Consider the following 12,213-nt stretch of genomic DNA (forward strand, 5'->3'; position numbering starts at 1 on the left):
GCTGTTAAGTTTTCCTCGGAAAGGAGGTTTGAAGCTTGATTTGCATTGCACATTAATATCATGAAAACGTTATTAGCTCATATCTGAGGATTAAAGTGAGAGAGCTAAAGATTCCCCCCACCCCAAGTGCCGGCCTCTTCCCCTTCTCTTGCCAATGGCCACTCTTGGGCATCGCGAAAAATTATCAGGCTTCTCACCAAACAGTGCAACTACACGCTGCCCAGTCCCTCTCCAAGTTGCACCCTCTGAACCCAAGCCCCACGCCCTTCTAACTATCCCTGCCCCCGCTAGCATCTTAACTGCCTGCAGCTCTGCACACTGCTCCTCCCTGCAGTGGGACTGCAAGGGTTAAATCCCGTCCCCGGGTGCGCTGATTGACAGCCAGGACGGCGGCTGGGGCAAGACGACCAATCAATGACAGCAGCCGAGGCCCACGTGGGCAGTAGGCCTCGCAATTGGTCAGAGTCCCCGGCGGCCGCCCCCGGAGCCCGAGCCCACGTGCAGCTGCTGCTTGTTCATTGATCCGGTTCGCGGTACAGGTGGAGGCGGGGCGGGGCCGGGGCGGGGTCGGGGCGGGCCGGGGCGGGACCAGGGCGGGCAGGGGCGGGGCCCGACGGGTCAAATGGCCCTCCGGGTGAGGGTGGGGGCGAGGCGTTTCCTCTTGGCTTGAACTTGGCTGACCCCCGCAGCTTCCTTTTTGCTTATTGTGAGCTTCCATCCTAAGGGAGGTGAGTAGGCCCTGGGATTTTAGGAGGACTCCAAGGTCACTGAGCTGGGGAGGAGCAGGCTTAGAGGGGCGTTGAGGGGCAGAAGCGAAGTAAAGAAGGGACTTGGTGTCACAGGAGTGATTGGGGTAGAGAGGTCTCTCCTGCCTGAGAAATTCCTGATTCACCAGGCCAACTCTTACTCGTCCTTCGAAATCTCTTTCCATTAGTGTTCTCCTGTGCTTTGGGGAATTGTCTCAAAACCGAGATTGAGCTTTGGCGTCCTCTGGGATCCCCAAGCCCTGACCACTCTCCCCCCACACCTCATAGGGTGAGGTCCTTGGGGTCCCCAGTGTTAATCAGCACAGCTGCAGCCACCAGCGTGTGGGAGGAGTGTTGAACATAGGCTGTAGGGAATGCAGTGGGGTACTGGAGGTCAGGGCTGGGGTTGGGGGGCCATGGTGAGGGGTACAGGAGGCCCAGGCATGGGGTGTGGCTTGTCTCTCCCTGTCACTGCCCAGCCTTCTGCCCTCAGGACCTGCAGTCTTCTTGTTGCTTTTAGAATCCTCGGGAGTACTGCCTGAAGCCGACCTCTGGTGGCTATCTTAACCCCAGGAGCACCCTCCAATGATGGCAACACCCTCAGGAAGTTTGGTGAGGAGCAGTGTGGTGTGGCATTAACTCCTGGGGGTGGGGGAAGAGCCTGGGGTTCATATCCAATTCTCCTGCTTCTGTGGAGGGACTCAGGGTGGCTGGCCAGGCCTTTAAGCCGGGGTCACTAACCCGTCATACCTGACAGGTGCCAAGGCACTTGCTTTTTAAAATTAAACTTCTTATAACCCAGGTGTAAAACACTGACTATATCGTCTGTTCTGTTAATATTTTACAAGCGAAATCCTCCCTCCTCCAGATGTTACTTCCCAGGGAAGACCACTGCTAAACGTTTAGGCCAGGAGTGGGCAAATTTCTCCCATAAAGGGCCAGAGAGGGAATACTTCAGATTTTTAAGGCAAGAGGCAAAATGGAAGATACTGTATAGCACTTAAGTAGGAAGAGAGAAGGCAGATTCCCTTCTTGTTTTAGGAGATCCCATCTCAACCCTCCCCCACCCTTTCCAGGTTTATCAGGAGGCCGGCCCTGCAGCCCCGGACTATCAGGGCATCCTGGATCAGCTCAAGAAGCAGTTCCCTAGGTGAGGACAATTCATGGGGGCCCTAGATCCCACTGAGGGAAAGAATCCTATCTGGTGACTTGGTGGCAGAGAAGTCCCTTGACCCAAAAGACAGGGCCAGTAATGGGGGAGCCTGAAGCAAAAAGAAAACCAGGAATATTAACCCTGGCTTTTACTTAAATCTTTGATTTGTTGTTATTGTTCGGCATGAATTTCCTTGCAGTTGTGTATACAATTTTTCAATGCTGCATTAAAATCATATTCACCTTGACACTGTCTTAAATGTGGCTCCTTGAAGGGGACCCTCATTCCCTCCCAGCCAGGGGCTAGGGGACAGATGCACTAGTTCTGGGGAAGAGCCCTGCCCCCTCCTCCCAGCTGGTCTCTCTTCTCCACAGGTTCCCCCCTCACTTGCCCGAACAGGTGGAGAGCATTTACTTCTTGGTGAGCCACAGAGCAGGCAGCCCCTCTGGGCAGCCCCTGGAAAGGCTGTCCCGTTTGGCCTCAGGAGCAAGGTTTTGAGACACCCTCTTTATTTATTTTGCTAACTTCGGGCAAGCCAATTAACCCATTGAGTCCTGGCTTCATGTGAGTTTTTCTTCATTAGTAATTTTGCTGCGAAAACTAAAAGTTCCATGTTTAAAAGAAGTGTTTCTACTTCAACAGCAATTAAAATAAAATATTTTTTAAATAAATAAATAAAGGAAGTATTTCTTCAGCCCACCGCACATGACCGGGGTTCCTGCCCTTGAGGGATACATGATCTGTATCCCAGTGTCCACGATGTTCTTTATCCGCAGTGTCCAACAGGACACCGTATGCAGCAATTGAGTACTTTTAAGGGCCTGAGTTTTTTAACTGGTTTAAATTTAAATAGCCACACTTGACTAGTGGCTATCTCTCGGGACAGGGCAGCTGTAAGGGAAGGAGAGGGACAAATACGTAGAGAAACAAGATTCAGAAGATGTAGGCATTACAAGGAAAATAGGTGGGGTGAGAATGAGTAGATTTTGGGCTGAGGTAGTCAGGAAGGGCTTCTCAGAGGAAGTGATGTTCGCAAAGGATAAGGGGCTCCTGCCACCCCTAGAGAGAACTGGGAAGGGTGTTCCAGGCAGAGGGCACACTGTGTGCAAAGGCCCCAGGCAGGACTGTGTATGGGCATGTTGGAAAAGTTAAGGAGGCCAGTGGGGCTGGAGCAGAGTGGGCAAGGGGCTGAGGATGGGCCAGGGAAGGGGGTGGGAAGAGGTCTCTAGGAAACCCCTTGACCTTTCCATCTAGAATGAAATCCAGGGGTCTCCCTAATTAGCTCCCATTCTGAATGTGTGGTCCTATTTGATAAGAGTAGGGACCAGAGAGGAAGAGTGACGTGCCCAGGGTCACACAGCTGGGGGGGAGCATGCACAGCATTCAAATTCCAGACCATTACCCGCTTCCCTTGACTGCCGCTCAGTGTGATTTCTGTTGTTCCTTTGTAGCTCCAGAAGGTTCGACAGGGTCTACAGGAACATCACAGGCAGGTAAGTGAGTCACCAGGAACTTGGGATACAGCTGCCCCTCCGTGAAAGGCGGGAGAGTGGGAGGAGGTGAGGGCAGGGTGGGGATGGGAGCAGGTTGTTCAGGGCCTTCTGGGCCTTGGGGAGGACTTGGGCTTCTTACCCCAGGGGAGTGGGAGTCCTGGAGTGCTGTGGGCAGAAGAAGGGCAGGACCTGGAAGCCCCAGGATATCAGAGGATCCCCGACACCTTGGCAGTGTATCTCCCATCCTCTCGCTGAGCCTCTTCTTCCTGGCCTGTCCCCCCGGGTCCTCCTGTGGCTCAGATGAGGCCAGGCGCATTTTCAGCACTTGGTAGTCGGTTGCTTCAGTTTCGAAGGGCCTGTTATGTGTGACAGACACGCCCGGATTACCATCTTCCCTGTGTCTGAGAGTCCTCAAGGGCCCGGCTCCCAGGCGAGCCAGGGGCAGGTCTGCACCAGGGGCTCTGGCTCCCTTCACAGGGCGCTTTGCCCGGCCTGAAGCATGACTTCCACCCCTGCCTGTCCTCCTGCCACCTGGCCCCTTTCTCTTGGGTTCTGGCAGGACTTCCTGCCTGTGCCAGATGTGACTGGCAGAGGGCCAGGGCCGTGTCTGCAATTTAGCAGGGGCTGGGGTGGGAAGCTTAAGGAACAGGGGAGAGACAGATTGGGGTGGGGGCGGGGCAGGAAGCAACCAGAACAGTTATTCATTCAACAGATATTTATCCATCACCTTGCCAAGTGCTGTTGTAGGCACCAGGGAAATAGCAAAGATGAAGGCAGACAAACCCCTGCCCTTGGGGTGAGAGGAGCTTGGTAAACAAGAAGTGTCAGATGGTGAGGGCGGGGCAAGGTAAGCGCCAAATGGAGCAGCCCCAAGGGGATGTGGGGCATCAGGATGGGAGAGGGTTGCCCTTCAGGGTGGTCGGAAAGGGCTCGGGCTCCGGCTCGCTGAGGTGACATTTGACCAGAGAACTGGAGGGAGCCATGAGGGTATCTGAAAAACAACACATGCAAAGGACCTGGGGCAGGACCACACCCGAGGTGTTGGAGAAGCAGCAGCGAGGCTCCTGTGGCTGGAACAGAGTGAGACAGTGAAGGGGTGAGGGCAGGCTGTGCAGGGGCTGCCAGGGCCATGGTGAGGACTTGGGTTTTTACCCCAGGGAGGTGGGAGCCCTGACGGGCTGTGAGCAGAGGGACAGGACCTGACTCAAGTGCTTATGGGTGTCTTCTGGCCACCACAGGAAGACAGGCTGTAGGGGCTGGGGCAGGAGCTGGGGGACCCGGGAGGACCATCCAGGTGTGGGAGGCTTGGCACTTAGAGCAGTTAGGTGGTGAGAAGTAATCAGATTGTGCACTGTGTCTAGGGGAGGAACCAGACAGAACTTGTTGAGGATCAAGGCGGGGGAGGGGGGTGGGACAAGGCCCCAAGACAGGCTACTTCTGTTGCTGCTCAACCCAGAAAGGCTCCCCACCCCCAGGCGATGATCCCTAGCAGCCTTGACAGCCTTGTGGTCGGGGAACAGACCACCTCCTCCTCCCTCTTGATTTCCCAGCTTCCTTGCTGTGCATTTAAAATCCCAAGCAGCAGCAGCAGCTGCCCCCCTGCTCCCCACCTTCTGCCTGCACGCAGCTCTCCCCAGGGAAGGCCAGCTAGCAGGCAGGAGGGAGCAGCACTTTTCATGCTGAGTGCATTAAAGTGCCAGTAAATTGCACATTAACGAGCCAGGGCGAATTGGGGAAGGCTCCCCTGGGCCTCGTGCTGCTGGGAGGCCCAGCTGGGGAATCCATCACTGATGGCCCCAGGAGGCAGCAGCCCTGAGCGCCTCTGAGGGCTCAGAGCAGGGCTGCTACGTCCCAGCCCCTCCCACCACCTTGCGGTTTGCCCAACAGGCAGGGGCAGGGGGCCAGCTGTTTGAGGAGGCAGGTAAACACTGCCTGGCCCCCCTGTTTTCTCTGACTCTGGGGAATTGGCTTGGCTTTTCTGGGACTTAGTTTTCTCATCCGCAAAATAGGAATGCCAGCAGTGCCTGTTAAACAGTACTGCCTGCCGTTGGTGCTTATGCTGCATTTCTTGTTTCTTTTTTTTAATTTTATTTTTTAGAGAGAGGGGAAGGGAGGAAGAGAAACATCAATTGTGGTTGCCTCTCATGTGGTCCTCACAGGAGATGTGGCCCGCAACCCAGGCATGTGCCCTCACTGGGAATTGAACCGGCAACCCTTTGGTTCACAGCCCAAGCTCAATCCACTGAGCCACACCAGCCAGGGCTGCTGCATATGTTTATTAACTATCTTTCTTTGTGAAAGAAAGATGTTTTCCCAATATTTTGGAGGTTTCCCTGGGCCAGACAGTTCTGGGGAGCTTCTCAGCGTCTACCGGGAGGGGAGTGGGTATCTGCCTCCAGAGCCACAGGCCAGCCAAGACAAGAGTCCCTGCTATCCTACACGGTAGCCATGGGACACATGTGGCTGCTTGACTTAAACAAGTGGCACCAGTCACATGTCAAATGCTCAATAGCCACATAAAGCTAGCAGCCACCCCACTAGACAAGCAGCTCTAGAACAATTGTCTGTCCCTATGTTCGGTCTGGTACTGGATTAAATATAGCTGCACGCACACACATTTCCACACTTCAAATTCCTGGCAATATCGGCTGGGAGGTTCCAGCTGTGTTTGCTCTGTTCTCAGCTGGGCGTCGGGCACACTCTAGGAATCGCTGCCCTCGGTTCTAGGTGCCTGTGCTGCCAGGCTGAGCAGTCACTGGCCCCATGTAGCTGTTCAACACTTGAAATGTGGCCACTGGAACTGCAGAAATGTCATTTTTAATTGTACTTAACTTAGTTTAAATAGCCACCGTGGCTGGTAGCTTCCATGCAGGGCCGCACAGCCCCGTGGAAGGAGAGGTTAGAAACAGACACAGCGTCTGCATCAGGGCGCGGAGAAAACCGCAGGATATTAGGTAGGAGGGAGCACGTCCTCAGAGAGCAGAAAGGTGGGCGGTGCAGAGGTAGAAAAGGAAACAGATCGCTTAGTCCCCTCCATGACCCTAGAAGCTTTTTAACTGAAGTTGGAATCGGTGCAGTCCTGTGGCTCTACTTGAAATATAAAATAACGTAAGCGACCCTCCCACTGGGTCTCCCAGTTGTCCTACTGCCTGCCAGCCCCTCTCCCCAAGAGGCAACAATCAGTTTCTTAGTATCTTTCCAACGTTTAAGCGAATTCCAATGTCACGCCTATGCGGGGACACACGTACACAGTTTTTGCTTCCTGGAACCATTTTAAAGCCACAGTATTCAGGGTTTAGTTTTCAGACATCCCCAGAAAACAGCTGGACATGAACCCGGATCTGACTCCGCTTTCTCCCATGCTATCACAGCGACTGTCCTGTAAGGTTAGATTTTATCACCCATGGTCGAGGCTGCCCTCTGGGCACTGAAGCCTCGCTTTACACAAGGTACAGTGCCGAGGGCTCTGTCGTTACCGGGAATCACTCCCAAATGTTCAAGGTAGGTTGTGCAGCCCCGTGTCACACATGGGAACCTGGCTTACAGGATGGGGCTCGAGCTCAGGGCTGTCGGTTACAAAGCTTTAACTAGAATGATGTCCCCCACCCACACCCCCACCCAGGTAGAAAATTTCCTACAGATCATGGAGAACTGCAGCCAATCCCTGGGCTTCCAGGCTGGGGAGGTAGGTTTCTGCATCCTCCAGGAGGGAGGGGCATGCTTGGGGCAAGGGGCACATCCTCTCGTCCCTCACAACACGGTGCCCGCAGCACCAGGTAAGCCAGGCCTCCTTTGATGAACAGGCTGAGCAGGACTCTCAGAGACCCGCCAGCCCCGTGGCTTCCCAGCACCCAGAGGTCAAGCCCCCACGGCCCTCCAGTCTTCAGGGGCAGAACTCCAAAGACGTCATGGCCACAAGGTCATCTGATTGGCTCCAGTGGCCCTCTGGAGTGGACAGGCCCCCAGCCCAGCAAGCAGGCGTGCGGCTACCCTGGGACTCTGAGCCCCAGCTTTGGCAGGATGTTCTGACCCAGCAACTTTGGCAGATTTTTGCTGGGACCCACGATAAGGCAGACCAACTGAGACGCAGGCGTGAGTCTTCCTGAGGGAGGGAAGGGGGTGGCCTCGAACTGTGTGGAGGGCAGCATGGATTGAACCTTGTTCTCTACTGTCTCTCTCCATCGTCTCCCTCCCTCTCATCGTCATAGTGCCAGAACAGGTGCCAGAACAGGTGCCAGACCTGGTAAGTAACCAGGCTGTGCGGGTATCCTGGCTGGGCTCCCAGGTGGCGACGTTCACATCTCGGTGGGATCAGTCCACCTCCTCCACCCTCGGCCCTTTCGTGCCCTCCACGGAGCCAGGACTGTGCCTGAGACTGTCTCCAGCTCTTTCTGGGTGGGAGGACTTGGGCACTTGCTTAGTCCCGTCCTCACTGCCTGGGCCTTGTCCTTAAGGTTTTCTGGTTCTAAGACTAACCCTGTGCAGATCCTCCAGTCTGACCAGATCTCCGTGTTTCTTACGGGCAGAAAAGCCAGGACCCAGAACCAGGCTACTTTGGAGCAGAACCCTATACCGAAGATACTTTGGGTAATCCCAGTGGGAGGGGGCAGGCAGCCTGCTCCAGGGGGCTATGCCTGCTGCTGAGCCGCTCTTGTCTCTGCCCAGTTCTCAGCCCACCTGTGCCCTTCCACACACCCTCTGCAGGTTCCCAAGAAGGGAGCACAGAACCAGACATGGCACCAGGGATGATGCTGTCCTGCATGGCCCAGGTGAGACCAGGTCTCAGTTGGTACCCTCCCCCGCTACTCAGAGTCTGGGGGCCTGGGCACAGAGAGCCAACCTGGCTTAGCTGTGATCTTGACCCACCTGCAGGAGCCTTCTGGGAGAGACTGTTCCTTTCTGAAGCCCCTGTAAGTGTTGGAACCGCCCCTCCTATCTGTGTCTCTGTCCCCAGGAGGTGGAGGGGACCAGAAGTACAGGCATGTCCTCACCCCTCCCACAGTGCTGTCCCTGAAACTAGAGATGAGGGGTCTGGGTAGGGATGTGTGACTTCATGCCAGCATCACTGCCCCTCCCCCCATAACCAGCCTGTGTTCAGGGGATTTGGGGAAGGAACTCCCCCGGAATGGCAGGGGGTAGGGGGCTGTGTCGGAGCTCATTGTCATTGCAGACAGTCCCAACCTTGTGGTCTGAAGCTGGGGGAGCCCAGATGTGGGGGAGAGAGCTTTCTTAGAGGAAGGGGCATAGTGGCTAGGACCTTGAAGAATGAGCCATTGTCATCCAGGGTGGGGCAAAGCATTCCAGGCAGAAGGGAGTGGTGTTTGGTTATGGGAGAGGGAGAATACCTGGAGGGGCGCTGGTAGGAGACTGGGGAAGTGGTGTGGAGTCGGGGAAGAAGGCTGGGGAGAAACCCCTACATCTGAAAAAGAATGAAACCCCCCTCTAGGGCTTGCTGGGCGCCTCCCTCTAGGCAGGCCAGTAACCCAAGGTCTCCTCTCCTAAGATGCTGGGACCCCGAGGACTTCGAAGACACATGGAAGGGGCCAGACGCCTTGCCCTGGCGGTCCAAGAAGGTGGCCGTCCCACACCGAATGGAGAAGAGGCGGATGCTAAACCACGGGGAGCTCGTGCTGGCCACGGCAGTAAGCAGCTTCACGCGGCACGTGTTCACCTGCAGCAGGGGTGGCATCAAGGTGTGGAGCCTGGTCCGCCAAGTGGTGGAGGACAGGCTCCCCGACAGCCACCTGCGTGTGCAGGTGAGAGTGGGGCTGGCTGCAGAGGGTGGGGCTTGGGGGAGCGGGAAGAGCTGCCTGCAGCGGAGGGAGCTCACTAGTGCCTCTGCCCATCCCAGGCCCGCAGGGCCTACCTGCGCACCTGCCTGCTGTTCCCCAACAGCACCGCCCTGCTGACAGGTGGCCACAACTTGCCCGGTGTGAGTGTGTGGGACCTGATGGCACCCTCCCTGCACATAAGAGATGAGCTGCCCTCTGCAAGTCTCACCTGTCAGGCCTTGGCTGCCACCCTGGAAGACAGCCTGGCCTTTGCCAGTTTCAGTGATGGCATCGTCAGGATCTGGGACTTGCGGGATCAGAGCGTGGTTAGGTGTGGCCCCAGGGTGGGTGGGTGGGGTTGCCCTGAGAAATCCTTCCAACCTTGTCTGCTGAGCAAGGATTCAGCAGTCTCAAGGTTAAAGCCCCTTGTGTGCTTGAACCCAGATTTGAGATGAAGATCCAGGTTCAAATCTTGGCTGGGCTGTTTTTTCAAAGTTCAGTCCTGGTACTTTCTCTCTACATCAGTTTCCCCATCTATCAACTGAAGGTGGTTGGGCAGGTGGTGTTCCTTGGGTCCAAAACTTAGAGTCTCATTTCCAATCTCCTCCTGATGCCTCTCCTGGCTAGGGACCTGCTAGTCCCCCCAAATGGAGCCAGGAGCATCGCTGTCAAAGACCGGAAGGTCTGGGTTGGGGGGATGGATGCCTGTCTGCGGTGCTGGGACCTGAGGACCACCAAGGAGCCCCTGGAATACCAATTTGAGTCTCAGGTGTGCAGCTGGGATGTAGCCTTTGTAGTCAGGTAGCAGCTGGGCCTCAGGCTAGAGAAGGAGATAGATGTGGGGGGGTAGTGGTACCCCAAGTCTCAGTGATGCTGGGGGGAATAGGGATCATTAGAAATATTCTTTCCTGTTGCTCAAATAGCATTGGATGCTTTCATAGTCTTTGTGATACTCCCATAAAGTAGAGAGGACCAACCCATTCTACAGATAAGCAAACCGAGGCCTAGAGATGTGAAATTGCTTGTTGGGGCCTTGCAGCCAGGAAATGGGCAGGTGCTCAGCACGTGGGATGGGTCCCTGTGCCCATGTCCATCTCCTGGGCCAGGCAGGTCCCTGACCAGGTTCCTTCCTGCCACCCACCCCCAGATAATAAGCCTGTCCCCCAGCCCCCAGGAGGACTGGATTCTGGTGGGCACAGGTAATGGCCAGCAGTGGCTACAGCCCACCCTCGGGGGCCAGAAACACATGGTGGGCTGTAAGAACAACACTATCCTCGGTCTCAAGTTCTCCCCTCTCGGTGAGTGGCCAGGAGTAGGGGAGTACCCTGGGGCCCCCAACCTCCCACAGGACCCCCCCTTTCTGACCCTTCCCGAGCCCCTTCCCCCCTCTACCCTTCACCAGCAGGAATCTCTCAGGTGATGCTCTCCTTGGGGCATGCGGGAGGTGGGGCTCCCTCCATTTCTCAGGTGTCAACTTTGGCCTTTGGCTGCCAGCTTTGATCTGGTGCCCCTCTGCCTCCTTCCAGGCCAGTGGTGGGTGAGCGTTGGGATGGACAACCTGGTTAGCATCTACAGCATGCCCACAGGAGCCATGGTGTTCCAGGTACCGGGGTGGGCTGGGCGTGGGTCAGGCGGGGCTTAGGGATTCTGGGCGCTCGGGCTGAGCCCAGGAGGCCCCCTGCAAAGGCCCCGTAGGGACCACATTTGAACTGACAGGCACAGTTAGGGGCAAGGATGAGTGAGCTCTCCTTGTTTTGCTCCCTGACCCTCCCAGGTACCCGAGACCACCTCTGTCATGTGCTGTGACGTGTCCCTTAACAACCGTCTGATTGTCACAGGGTCCAGTTACCACGCCTCCGTGTACCAGATCATGTACTAACGGGCTCACTACTGTCATCTCAACTCAGGGTCCTTTTCCTCCCCCATGAGGGGTCGTGGTGCAGGGGCATGACAGGTGGCTGGTGGTCTCTGTCACGTGTAATAAAGCAATGGAAAAAGCAGAGCTGGTCTGGTTCTGTGTCCTGCACCCTGGCCGTCTTGCAGAGATCTGGAAAGACCCTGTGCAACCTGGGTCTCTGAGCCATCAAAGCCCGAACCCCCTCTGCAGGGAATGAGCACAGAGCACTTCCCCCGCTCCCCTGCGCTGACCTCTCGTCTCACAGGAAGCTGTTTTTCTGCCGCTTCCTGAACAGTCCCAGAGATGGGGTTCTGTCCTTCCCAACGCACCCTGTCTGGCTAGACCAGAGCTCTTCACCCTCTCGGTAGGGCCCCAAGATCCGCATCTGCTCCTGTCCCAGAGTAATAACTGTCCCAAACGGTGTCAAACAGGCCTACCTTCCTTAGCCACAGAATTCTTTTCCTCCATAAAGTGCCTTCAGTTCTCTGAGTGTGGCTTTTGTTTCAAGTGGGGACCCTGCCACCCTGCTATCTCCCTCCAGAAGGTCCCAGCAGTTCCCTGCTTGGACCTCCTGCCCCTTCTAACCCACCGTCCTTGTGGCTGCCCACAGGGCTCCCAGAGCCCAGATCTGTGTCTCCGCCCCTGCCAGCCCTGCCCTTCCGCTCCCACTGCCACAGCTGCCTCTGCCGGAGCCTGATCTGGAGCCGTCCCCCCTTGTAGCCTAGGACCCCACCTGACCCTTGCCTTCCTGGTTTTCGCCAGGCCAAGCTCCTTACGTCTTAAGTCTTTGCACATTCTTTTTTTTTTTTTTTAAAGAATTTATTTTTAGAGAAATGGGAAGAGAGGGAGAAACATCAAGGTGTGGTTGCCTTTCACGCTCTCCCTACTGGGGACCTGGCCTGCAACCCAGGCATGTGTCCTGACTGGGAATCAAACCAGCAACACTTTGGTTCACATCCGGTGCTCAATCCACTGAGCTGTACCAGCCAGAGCTGCACATTCTATTTCCTCTGTCTTTGTGACCCTTCCAAGTGGCTGTTTGTCCTCCTTTAGCTCTCGGCTTAGCTGCCACCTCCTCTGGGACTGGGACTTTTGCCGTGATGACAACAGTGGGCCAGGCACCATCTGCCAGGCCCGTTGGAGTTCTCTGGGT

General features: G+C 55.9%; 1 protein-coding gene across 3 annotated transcripts; it reads left to right on the forward strand.

Moving 5' to 3' along the window:
• Positions 1-606: 606 nt before the first annotated feature.
• On the forward strand, positions 607-11,163 carry TLE6 (TLE family member 6, subcortical maternal complex member). 3 transcript variants are annotated; one of them, XM_036032193.1, is made up of 17 exons: positions 607-728; positions 1,267-1,358; positions 1,823-1,896; positions 2,274-2,319; positions 3,351-3,392; positions 7,015-7,077; positions 7,196-7,484; positions 7,601-7,635; positions 7,919-7,979; positions 8,097-8,161; positions 8,265-8,302; positions 8,896-9,148; positions 9,244-9,494; positions 9,791-9,932; positions 10,311-10,461; positions 10,690-10,766; positions 10,938-11,163. In XM_036032193.1, exons 2-17 carry the CDS (start codon positions 1,332-1,334, stop codon positions 11,040-11,042), a joined length of 1,719 nt encoding a protein of 572 aa, XP_035888086.1. In that variant the 5' UTR covers positions 607-728; positions 1,267-1,331; the 3' UTR covers positions 11,043-11,163. The 3 variants fall into 3 exon arrangements, with proteins under 3 accessions (XP_035888086.1, XP_035888085.1, XP_035888087.1); XM_036032192.1 differs by having other exon boundaries at positions 7,613-7,635; positions 8,058-8,161; XM_036032194.1 differs by having other exon boundaries at positions 7,613-7,635.
• The last annotated feature ends 1,050 nt before the right edge of the window (positions 11,164-12,213 follow it).

This window comes from Phyllostomus discolor, chromosome 8 (genome assembly GCF_004126475.2).
Source record: "Phyllostomus discolor isolate MPI-MPIP mPhyDis1 chromosome 8, mPhyDis1.pri.v3, whole genome shotgun sequence".
In the NCBI taxonomy this organism is placed as follows: domain Eukaryota; kingdom Metazoa; phylum Chordata; class Mammalia; order Chiroptera; family Phyllostomidae; genus Phyllostomus; species Phyllostomus discolor.